Source organism: Xyrauchen texanus, chromosome 34 (genome assembly GCF_025860055.1).
Source record: "Xyrauchen texanus isolate HMW12.3.18 chromosome 34, RBS_HiC_50CHRs, whole genome shotgun sequence".
Taxonomy (NCBI): Eukaryota; Metazoa; Chordata; class Actinopteri; order Cypriniformes; family Catostomidae; genus Xyrauchen; species Xyrauchen texanus.
The window spans coordinates 13817118-13829916 of NC_068309.1; the positions used below are offsets into that span (position 1 = coordinate 13817118).

A 12799-nucleotide genomic window follows, 5' to 3' on the forward strand; every position below is an offset into this window, starting at 1 on the left:
TCAGACATTTCCAACTGCAATGTCAAAGTGCCTTCATGAACACAAACAGACTAAACTTCAGTTTAAGTCATACAGTTGAAGTCAGAAGTTTACATACACTTAGGTTGAAGTCAATAAAAAAAGAGATTGGCCTTACTAATTGTCAACCTCCACAAGTCTGGTTCATCCTTGGGAGCAATTTCCAATGCCTGAAGGTACCACGTTCATCTGTACAAACAATAGTACGCAAGTATAAACACCATGGGACCATGCAGCCATCATACTGCTTAGGAAGGTGACTCATTCAGTCTCCTAGAGAAGAAGTGCAAATCAATACCAGAACAACAGCAAAAAACCTTGTGAAGATGCTAGTAGATGCTGAAACAGGTAGACAAGTATATATATCACAGCAAAACAAGTCCTATATCAACATAATCTGAAAGGCTGCTCAGCAAGGAAGAAGCCACTGCTCCAAAACCATAAAAAAAGCTATAAAAAAGCCAGACTACAGTTTGCAAATTGGGACAAAGATCTTACTTTTTGGAGAAATGTCCTCTGGTCTGATGAAACAAAAATTTAACTGTTTGGCCATAATGGCCATAGCTATGTTTGGAGGAAAAAGAGTGAGGTTTGCAAGCCGAAGAACACCATCCCAACCATGACACATGGGGGTGGCAGCATCATGATGTGGGTGTGCTTTGCTGCAGGAGGGACTGGTGCACTTCACGAAATAGATGGCATCATGAAGGAAAATGATGTGGATGTATTGAAGCAACATCTCAATACATCAGCCAGGAAGTTAAAGCTTGGTCACACATGGGTCTTCTAAATAGACAGTGACCCCATGCATACCTCCAAAGTTGTGGCAAAATGGCTTAAGAACAACAAAGTCAAAGTATTGGAGTGGCCATCACAAAGCACTGACCTCAGTCCTATAGAAAATTTGTGTGCCGAACTGAAAAAGTGTGCCTGAGCAAGGTAGCCTACAATCCTGTCTGTTACACCAGTTCAGGAGGAATGGGCCAAAATTCCAGCAGCTTATTGCGAGAAGCTTGTGGAAGTCTACCCAAAAGGTTTGGCCCAAGTTAAAGAATTTAAAGGCAATACTACTAAATACTAACAAAGTGTATGTAAACATCGGACCCACTTGGAATGTGATAAAATAAATAAAAGCTGAGATAATGATCTGTACTATTATTCTGACATTTCGTATTCATAAAATATTTATCCTAACTCCCCAATACAGGGACTTTTTTTTCTATGATTAAATATCAGGAATTGTGAAAAACTGAGTTTGAATGTATTTTGCCAAGGTGTATGTAAACTTCTGACTTCAACTTTGTTAAACCAATTTTAATGTAAATTATTGCACTTAATTCAGTTTACACAAGAATGAATTTATGAACAATTATGATGACACATCATCCCTTTCTGTGTTTGTGATGTAATGGCAGCTCTTATCTTTGAGTAATATGTTGCTTTCTCTCTTTCAGGTCATCAAGCAGCTGATGAAGAAAGAGTTCACTCTGGAGTTCTCAAGAGACAGAAAATCCATGTCGGTTTACTGCACTCCCAACAAAGCTCGCTCTTCCATTGGCAAGATGTTCGTTAAGGTGACGTCACACTTCAATGTTTATTGTCTGTGCAAAACAGCACTACTCTACTTTGTGTTGTGATACAACAACGTGCCTGCATGTTCATTAACCTCATGCTATTTGAGTGCAGGGTGCTCCAGAGGGAGTGATTGACAGATGCACGCACATCCGTGTGGGTGGGAATAAGGTTCCCTTGACGGCAGGCATTAAAGAGAAGATCTTGTCTGTGATCCGCGAGTACGGCACAGGACGTGACACGCTGCGCTGTCTGGCTCTGGCCACCCGTGACAACCCGTTGAGTAAAGAGAGCATGGTACTGGAGGACTCGAGACGATTTATTGAGTATGAGGTGAGAAGGATATCGGACTTGATGAATGCGCATTATCGCAATAAATATTGACAAAATACACAACATATATATTTTTATTTAGTTAAATGTGAAGATGCTAATTGAATTATTTTTTTGATGCTTACAAATCTTGGACTGCTTTCATATTATTTAGATTGGATTAGACTTTCATACTATGTTTTATAACTATAATATAATAAAAAAAATAAGCCATTCAAGGCTTGGTATTTACAATGATTTTTCCATGGATAAGGGGTGTTCTTACACCTGATTTAAAGCAATATGATAAATGTTCAATTAATATTTACCTTTTTATTTAATAATAATTAGAATAAACAGCTTAACTGTAGACTGTTTATTATTTCTACAGAAATTATTTCAGCTGTTTCAACAAAGGCTTCAAACGCGGCTCTTCCGATCAGAGCTTAGATTCAGAACTATCCGTATCATTTTCTATAATCAATTTACTTCTAATAGTGATTACAATTGCTGTTCTTCCTTATTAAGACGGACCTGACCTTTGTGGGATGTGTGGGCATGCTGGACCCCCCCAGAGCCGAGGTGGCAGCTTCCATCAAACTCTGCCGGCAGGCAGGCATCAGAGTTATCATGATCACTGGTGACAACAAGGGCACAGCTGTCGCCATTTGTAGACGCATTGGCATCTTTGGCGAGGATGATGATGTCTCGCACATGGCCTACACTGGCCGAGAGTTTGACGATCTGTCTCTTGCTGCCCAGCGCGAGGCAGTGCTGACTGCTCGATGCTTCGCCCGTGTCGAGCCCTCCCACAAATCCAAGATTGTGGAGTTCCTGCAGTCCTACGATGAGATCACTGCCATGGTAAACTGAAATCCCAACAAATCCTCATTGAATGATTCTCAATAGCTATTTCCTCTTAAGTGGCTTGCTATTTAATTTGTGTAAAATGACTGACTGTTCAGATAAATGTATCATTTCGTGTTTATGTATATCATTATAATCATTCTCTGCCCACTGAATACCATCCTGTTTTTATTCCTGCAGACGGGAGATGGTGTGAACGATGCACCTGCTCTAAAGAAGGCTGAAATCGGCATCGCTATGGGTTCAGGCACGGCTGTGGCCAAGACAGCTTCTGAGATGGTGCTTGCTGACGATAACTTTTCTACCATTGTGGCTGCTGTGGAAGAGGGTCGAGCCATTTACAACAACATGAAACAATTCATTCGCTACCTCATCTCCTCAAATGTCGGCGAGGTTGTCTGGTAAAGATCTTTGCCCCTTTTAACATTTACGTATTCTCTTTCTATCTTTTCACTGGTATGTTCACATTAAACTTTTTTAGAATAAGGGGTACTGATGATTTGAACCCAATAAGACCAGGAATGTATATTAAAGTACATTTTGAATTCATGGTGCAAAATGATTTAAACAGAGTCCCTATGAAATTGTTTTTAATCAGGCTTATGATTCATCCTGTCACAATTGTGAAATCAATTTCTTTTTAATCTTGTTTTGGCACTTGTTTATTTATCCTAGAAGAGATACTATATAAATGACACCATTGTGAAATGTATCCCTTACCATGACCAAACCCTGCCAAGGTCTTTGACATTATTCCAGTTTTTTTTTTTTTAATCTAATCACAGTTTATCTCTCTGGCAGCATTTTCTTAACAGCGGCTTTGGGGTTCCCAGAGGCTCTGATCCCAGTTCAGCTGCTGTGGGTGAATCTGGTGACTGATGGTCTGCCTGCCACCGCACTGGGCTTCAACCCACCTGACCTGGACATCATGACCAAACTCCCTCGCAATGCCAGAAAGCCCCTCATCTCTGGCTGGCTCTTCTTCAGATACCTGGCCATTGGCTGTAAGTGCACCACTTGATGTGGTTATTTCCTCATTAAAGAGACATATTTTGTAATTAAGGGCTTTGAGCAATCCTTAAATCTTGTCTGAGTGTATGGAGATTATGGCCCTGTTTATACCTGGTGTTAAGTATCGTTTTGGGAGATCTGTTTGAAACGGGACACCCAGGGTATGAAATCAGCACCAGCCACCCACCAAATGTGTGTTTCAGGCACTGTGGCGGTTACTTTTGCTCATTTACACACCACTGTGGCTGTCACCCGCAAGACATCCCAGAGTGACAAATTATAAGAAATGCCGTTAGACACAAAGATGTGTGTTTGAAGAAACACACTTGATTATATTCTGAAGAACAGATGAAATATAGTATACAGTGCATTCAGAAATTATTCAGTGCACTGTTGCATTCTTATGCTAAAATGCTTTAAAAAATAAAAGTGTCACATCAATCTACACTCCATACCCCATAATAACAAGCAAAAATCTGATTCTTGATAACTATGCAAATTTATTAAAAAGAAAAATCTTAAATATCACATTGACATAAGTCAGTGTTTCCCAACCTTTTTTCTGCCATGGCACATTTTTTACAACTAAAAATTCCTACACCACTATCCCAAATAGGCTAACCATTGTCAATATTTTTCCTTTTCAATAACTTGTCCATTTTTTCTGTCTGTCTCAGCGCATTTACTTGTAATGTTTGAAATTCAGCTATGCAAAAAAAAAACACACAAAAAGTCACATACAGTGCTGTGTTAGACTATCTTTTGTCATTTAGATGGACGGGGTCGTAAAAATTCCGTCACAATCTATTATTGCCCGTCATTTTCATATTCATATTTTAATGATAATAAAACATTTAATAGCTTTTATTTTCATTCACATTTTCATTTTTAATCATGAATTTACAGGATGAGCATAGAGCAGATTATGCATTTATTTATTTATGAAGAGAACAGATGAACAACAGAGACACAAAGAAGATGAATGTTTTTTCTCCCCACAGTGACAGCGGAGGCCACAAAAATATGAACGCAATTTTACAAAAGCACGTAAAAAATAAACTGAACAGAACTCAATGGACAACTCAAATCTTCCTCCTGGTCTGGATCAACTTAAACTAGTTGCTCGCCTGTGTGTAATCAAACGCATCAAGGTAGACTGATGCTGAGGCAGTTGTCATTAGATTTTGTGTCTTTGCGTCGGACAGATGACTTCTCGTGGCAGTTTTGATTTGTTTCTGGAGTATGAACCCAGCGCCAAGTGCTGCATTGCCCTCCACATGACAAGAGTTGCAGAAAGAATCACAGAGGTTTACGCGTGCGTGCATGCGTGCGTGCGTGCGTGCGTTAGAGGAGAGACTCTGGGAATGGTGGAGACAAAGATGCACTTACTCACAGAATGCCCAAAATATGAAATGATCAGAAACCACTGTTATCCAAATATTTCCCCAATTTAATAATTGCACCCCAACTGAACAACTCCCTTTTATTCTCGGTGAAAAAGCTGAATGTGCAAATATAGCTGCAAGATTTGTAGCATCCTGCCATCTCCTGAGGGACAACCACAACGAAGAAATGAACATCAATAAATGTATTATCAAAAATGTAACTCCCCCCACTCACAACGCAAACCTCTCATTACACATGAATATAGATAATCTTTAATGTTAGTTCATTAAAGTTAACTTGAAACATAATTTATACATTTTATTGTCTGTTTTTCTTTAATGATTTTCCATGTTTTTCCTTTTATATTGCTTGATCAAATCCTAATTAAATTGTTCTAAACTATTTAGCAATACAAAATGTACATTTGTCATGCCAATAAAGCAAATTGAATAGAGAGAGAGATTACCTGTTGCCACTCCCAAGCGGATATGCTGTCAGCGTTCTGAAGGTCAGCTTTCTCAGTGGAAAAATAGCATCCAAGCCGCGCAAGATTATCTTGCTATAGAAACGGCGATGTCCTCCGCCATTTTTAAACTGTGTGTATCCTATGTGGAAACTCTGTAAGCGCCTCAAGTTCTGTAATCAAACAGTCCTTTGTGTCTCTCAGCTGAAATGAGTCTTAATCCTGAAATTGTTAATTTAAAACAATGTCCTAGCTTAAGTAATGTAGTGGTAATACCAGCGATCACAGGGCGCTGCTCTGTGTAAACAATGACTAATGGATTCACTTTACTTCACCAACTGGCTCATATTACACACACACACACACACACACATTATCTTTTGCCACCACCTGCTGGCTAACATATGTAATTTCAAAATTAAAGCCAGTAACTGCTAACAGATATGCACTGCTCTTACGCCTTAGTTTAGAATGGCACTAACAAAAGCAGTGTGATGTACACAGTGAAATGTCCAAGTGCTGATCCTGTCAGACCATCAGTGCTCATGGAATGTCTCTCGTCCAATCAGATTTGAGGACCGGAACTAACTGATGTATATTGCATGATATTAAAGCACAACATAGTCAGAAAAGACAAAGAAAGCACCATTTCTCCCAGATGCGGTTGAAATTTAATCCAAGCACATACGGAACATGTCAAGCAGAATTATTCATTATTTTAGTGGATTACCTGTCCTGTAATAAAAAAACTTGGTGTATGTGCTTGTTATCTGTGTTGATATCAGACGCACTAAAGAAGATCCGTGAAGCTCCCGTGATTGTGTATGCATCCGCTTTTTAAATTTTCAGATTGGACTTTTATTTCTTTTTAAAGTTGCTCATAAACGTCAAAGTTTAAAATCTTGTTTTAGCGCAACGGTTGATTGACAGGTGAAGGGCGGCGCTTCATCTCTGCCGGGACGCATACAGGATGGATTAGCGTTTACATCTCAAATGCGATGTGGACCCATGCGTTTTTGACCACAGTCCTATGTGGTTTCTGTGATCGGATCACAAAAAGTTTTAGACCACGTTTAGAGCTGACCACATGTGATCGGATCACCTGAAACGCATCTTAATACCAGGTGGAAATGGGGTCAAAGTGGCTGGTATAATTGAGCACTCATACGCCACTGTGGATGGTGGGAATAAAAGTTTAATTTCATACCCTGGAGACAATACTAAAGACAATGAAAGCAGGGTCCAAAAGATTGAGATGTTTCAGAAAAAGGACTTCACAGGACTTTTTCAGTATGCTTGATATAAATTGGGAGAAACGGTTTGCTGATTTTATTCATTTATTTAAAAAAAAAATTTGGGATCACTTTTTCGTCTTACAATAAAACACTGACCGATTGATTTGAATACAGTCATCTTATAATTTTTTGTTTAAAACAATTTTGTTCAACAATTAAGAATTTATGTATGGTAAATTGTATAATATTTATTGAGATTTACAATGTAATCAAACAAACAAAATGTGGACTAGTTTCATGGTTGGAGTAAAGCTTCCGACCCTTTATCCACCTTCAAATAGAATCAAATTTGAAGTGTGGAAATAGTTTTAAGACAAATATTTAAATATTGAATAAATTATTCTAATATTTTTTATTTGTTGTATTTGTTTAACTGTTTGTTTTGTTTGTGATATTACAATTAAAAGCAATTACATTTGTCATTAGAAACAACAAAAAAGCTAATCTATCAGCCTGTTTTGTAATTTACAAAAAAAATACTGTATACCACGGTTAAAGCTTCCACAATTTTCACAATATGAAAATTTGATAACGGCACATGCCTACATGAAACCAGAGCTCCTCCCCTCAAAATCCGAACACGAGGTCAAATGTACGGCGTATTACAACCATATGTAAACAGTGATGTGTTTCACCTGTCCACTTGTGATCTGATCCAACCGAAACATCTTAAAACCTGGTGTAAATGGCACCTATGTTTGTGGCCAAAGAAAGTGTGATTTAACTTATTATGCTCTCAATGTTCCCCTTCAGGTTATGTTGGTGCTGCTACTGTAGGTGCTGCTGCCTGGTGGTTTGTTGCTGCTGAGGATGGGCCCAGGGTCACCTTCTACCAACTGGTTAGAAACTTTCCTCCCAATACAATACAAACTTTTTCTCGCTTTCTCTCATACACACTAAAAAACATACCCACTAGTAACATTTCGCTTCTGTTTTATCTCTTTAGAGCCACTTCTTGCAGTGTGCCTCAGACAACCCTGACTTTGAGGGCTTGAACTGTGAGGTTTTTGAGTCTCCATATCCCATGACCATGGCTCTGTCTACTTTAGTCACCATTGAGATGTGCAATGCCCTCAACAGGTCAGTCTTAGCAGCAAGTTGGTCCTTTATTGCAGTGTAATTCTGAGAAGTGTTGGATTAAATATGAAGCCAATCACATTTTTTGTTTCTTGTGTCCTATTGTAGTGTGTCTGAGAACCAGTCTTTGCTGCTTATGCCCCCCTGGGAGAATGTTTGGCTACTAGGAGCCATCTGCCTGTCTATGTCCCTTCACTTCCTTATCCTTTATGTGGAGCCCCTACCGGTAAGATCAAAAGCAGTATGGCACCATTTGCTTTTTCTTTGTTTTGTGTTGGTTGGCACTCAAACCTACCATTGTTGTTCTCTACAGATTATTTTCCAGATCACCCCACTGAATGTGACCCAGTGGCTTATGGTGCTGAAGATCTCGCTTCCAGTCATCTTGCTGGATGAGGTGCTCAAGTTTGCCGCCAGAACCTACCTGGAGCCCATTAAAGACCTGGACAAGCCCAAAGGCAAGGCCTGCTCCCTTAGCACCTGCACTGAGGGCATCTCCTGGTCCTTTGTGGCTATTTCACTCCCCCTGGTGTTGTGGATCTATAGCATTGACACTAACTTGGCCGAAATGTTTTGGTCTTAACTGTGATGAGCACAAAGACCACACTATGTGTATAGATGGTGTGTACATGTGTGTTTGTATGTGTGGCTGTGCGTTTAAAGTGTGCCTCTGCAACAGTGAATGTGTACGAGAAGGACAGGATTAACAGAAACATAACAGTAATATAGAAAGTTTTTTTTTTTTCTTTTTTTAAATGTCCTGTGGGAATTGAGAAGGCACAGACCAGAAGTCTTTAAGTATTAATGACCATTCATTTTCTTAGCACATTTGTGCACTTCCTGCTGGTTTGTTTTGTCCTTTTTGTTTTCATTTCATTTTTTTTTTTTTTTTATTAATTTGGATACATTGTCTTAATATCTGATATCTCAAACCAGTATGATTAATGGTTATTTCCATTAGTTTTTCTCCCAGTATCATGTGTTTAAATGGCTAGATGAGAAAATAAGTGCTTTTGTAGAGACATTTAACACTATTTTATGCAGTTCATTTGTTTCTTTTTTTTCCATTTGGTTAATGAAGAGGAGTGTGGAGTGGTAGATTTGAGTAGAGAAAACAATTGAAGAACTGTTTACTAATGTTTACCTTTGTGTCTTCGGCGTGAAAGTCACCCAGAGCCATTGGAAAAGCATAGTGTTGCAAAGCAGCATGGGAAAGCGTGTAGGACTGAATGTTTGAGTGCGTCAACAGAGTCAAATCCTGGGATGAAAGCTGCATGTTCTGTATGTTGCATGCATTGTGTGTGGGTTTTCATTTATGATTTGTACTTGTGTGTCTTTCCCTTTATGTAATAACTACCATTTATTTGATGATACATTTCATTTTTCCACTATTACCTGATACTTTTGATTAGTAAAGCCAGTTTTTCTGCATTAGGCAGAGTACAGCTACCTCAGGACTGTCAGACTAGACTCTCTTTTTGGTTGCTTCCCCCCTCTAAGCTCTACATAGCTTGTATACATTACTACATGAGGTGGGCCTCTCTTTGGCATGTTTATAACAAAATATTTAAATTAATTTGGCCCAAACTAATCTGTTTTAATTTTCTTTTTCATTGTATTTTATAATTGAATGAACTTGCATTAACTTAATTTGGATTTTACTTTTTGATGGGCTGGGTTGGGGAAAAAAAAGATGTAAATGTTGCAATTTGGGGGGGGGGGGCGGCATTTAACAAGTGTAGGTGTTGCATTCAAAACATGAATTTTACAATGCAAACCAAATGTTTCACGCTACCTTTTTTTCTACTTTTACAAAAATACACTCATTTACCCATTTGAATTAAAATGCGTGTCTTCATTTTACTAGCTGTTCTGTTTCTACGATGCAACACCAAGTTTTAGGAGCAAATATACTTGAATAATGAAATTAATGTACAGAGATATAATTAAATACCTGAGCACAAGCTTGACAGCTGCGAAGAGCTTCCTTGCGAAGCAGTCTCCTACTCTGCCCTCACCAGCCAATGGGGAGGCCTGTATATTTGTACACAGCACATATACAGTATGGTACAACGTTTTTTTTTTTTTTTATAGAATTATTATTAAATGGATCTTTCAGGCATTTAGTTGTCCATGGCATCACACAAATTACTGCTTGCTGAAATGGATGCATGCCTCTGACTATGTCCTAATTTTGGTATCAGTGTTTTTTCTAAAAACCATGCACTTTTCCATTCAATACCTTAGTGGGCTTTCATTTTAAGTAAATGTCACTAATCTTTACCACTACACATTTCTCCACTGAGCTCTTTCCACATCAGCCCATCACAGTTTTGACCAGATTTGCTGTATTTGACTTGCCCTACTACATGTAAAACTGATACATTTCTTAAGACTGCTGCAGTTTCCAGCTGCTATTAACACATGACCATATTGGCTTGAGTACATTCCACTGTTAAAGTATATTCCACTGCAATACATTCTATTTTAAACAAAGTATGTATAGTAAATACTTTGTAAAAAATTACTTGTTGAGTCTGCTTTTTCATGTGATTGTTTTATTTTCTCCATATCATTTCAGTCTTGCCTCAGATTAAGTTTGATGAAATTAATATACTTCATTAGATTTTATTAGAGTGGTCCGTACACTGTGGTCTGACTTGCTCAGGAACTGAATTTGGGTGTTGGCATTAAAAATAATCTAAATATAAACTAGTGCCATTAGAAATACAGTATGTTGCAAACTTTTTCTCAGTAGACCTTGTCTTTTATATAAAAAAAATTAACCATACTGCCAATTATCTACACCTGTGTTATACTCCCTGTGCTAAATATTTACTTGGTGCACTTTAGAGTTTAAATTTCTTCCTTTTAAAATTCAAATATTCCTCTCTTTTCATTTGTCTGTGTTAGAAGCTAATGCCTGGTGAAAAAAAAAAAAAAACCTGCCCTCTGCTTGAAACCCCTGGCTTCTGTGCTGTGCATGTCTGTTATAAGTAACTTTATTTTACAGAGTATCAGAACTTGCATGATGAATGTGCAGTTCAGAAAAAATGGCCATCATTATACTGACAGAACACATGTAAGAGGTGTTGTGGAAGATCAGTCAGATTACAGAAGCATGAATAAATTACAGATAAATAAATAACCATTGTATGGAAGCAAGCAGCATCAACGGTCCTGTACCCTGCATGAATATATGTCTACATTGCCTAAGGAGAGTTTGTTGCAGTTTTTTTCAGTGTAAAATTTCATCATTTTATATTCATGTATTATATAGGAAAATGCATGCCTAAAGTTGTAATTAGACAAATAATTTGATCTATATTTATATAGCTAAACTTGCTGCGTACATTGCTGCTAAACGGTATGATATGATTATACACATCATTTTACAAATAAACTCGCCATTTTAATTTTACCAGTGCCTACAATTATGCTTTGTGTCTCTTTGTGTGCGTTATGATGCATGGTGACAAGTGCCAATTAACCCTTAATCCATGGGAATTTCACCAAACACTTGAGACATGACACTTTTATCTATCACAAATGGATCTACAAAATGTCCAGATAGTGTCAAATGTTTAGAATAAAATGTTTTTGAATATATTTTTTACGTTTTATTTTTCATATATCAAAGAGAAAATGCGACAAATGTAGAACAGGATTCACAACTTTCACACTGAATATTAATGAGACCCAACTGGCTGTCAAAAACATTGAGCAACACATTACACATAAGATAAAAAAGTATTTTTTCAGGCACTTATTGAGTCTCAATAGATGCACGACTTAATACTTACATAATTTTAATAGTGCATGCAAATGACAGTCATATCATACTGTTCATATGTTGTACTTGCTATAGTTTACTTCCATGTTGTTTCGTCATCAAATAGCAATGTTAAATGTAAATCAAGTCAATCACTGAAACAATGTGCCACCTTGATATGTACACGCAAACTGAATAATCCATTGATAATTCATTGTTGCACAGAAAATCAATGTGATATAGTATTTATTTGTAGGATTCAAGTTCATGCCGCTAAAAAAAGAAATGAAGCAAGGCATTAATGAATGTAATAAGCCGTCTTTTGAAACCACAACGAGCCTGTGCTTGTTGAAATTATTTGAGCATTATATTTCATATCCTGATAATAAATATGCAGAGCTATCCCTCAGTGCTGTAATGTCTAAGATTGAACACTTGAAGGCGACAAATACAAGACAACACGATGATACGGTCCAACAACAATGACATCATCGAATAGCATATATAAACACAGTTGCATCCTTAATGTAACCAGTGGATATAAAAAAACGGATCAGTGTAGCATGCCATAAAATAATGCAGATTTATTATTTATATTAATTATTATATAATTTTCAAAAGGACAAACGTGACGTCTTATTGTTGCTAATTATTCAGCTGAAAGGAAAACATGAAAGGTACATGTACATATAGAAAGAAGTAAACAATAATTGAAAATTCTAAAACGTGACAGCGTTTTTATTGTCCAATAATATTGGGCGCATGTGTCTTATACCTTCTCTCACAGTAAAACAAAAAACGATACATGGGCATGTAAACGCATGCACATTTATAATAATACAAATAAAAAGTTAGACATTTCAACCACATTCTGTAGTACATGCTTGCGCGGACTAGTGGGGCAGTCTGTCACTTTAAATGGAACCCCTGCTGAGATACCTGTCACTCATATTCCTTAGTCCCGCCCTTTCCTGCAGCAGCTCTCAGTGCTGTTCACACAGAGGCATTACGTACGTTCAGCAAACC

General features: G+C 37.6%; 1 protein-coding gene across 1 annotated transcript in view; it reads left to right on the top strand.

Moving 5' to 3' along the window:
• LOC127627983 (sarcoplasmic/endoplasmic reticulum calcium ATPase 2-like) overlaps positions 1-11425 on the top strand; it is a 43377-nt gene extending 31952 nt beyond the window's left edge. Inside the window, exons 12-20 of the mRNA XM_052104617.1 lie at positions 1473-1592; positions 1705-1923; positions 2431-2766; positions 2950-3170; positions 3571-3773; positions 7678-7763; positions 7871-8004; positions 8110-8227; positions 8315-11425. Of these exons, the coding sequence (XP_051960577.1) occupies positions 1473-1592; positions 1705-1923; positions 2431-2766; positions 2950-3170; positions 3571-3773; positions 7678-7763; positions 7871-8004; positions 8110-8227; positions 8315-8584 (1707 nt within the window). The 3' untranslated portion in view covers positions 8585-11425. The remainder of the gene's footprint in view (positions 1-1472; positions 1593-1704; positions 1924-2430; positions 2767-2949; positions 3171-3570; positions 3774-7677; positions 7764-7870; positions 8005-8109; positions 8228-8314) is intronic.
• Positions 11426-12799: the final 1374 nt, after the last annotated feature.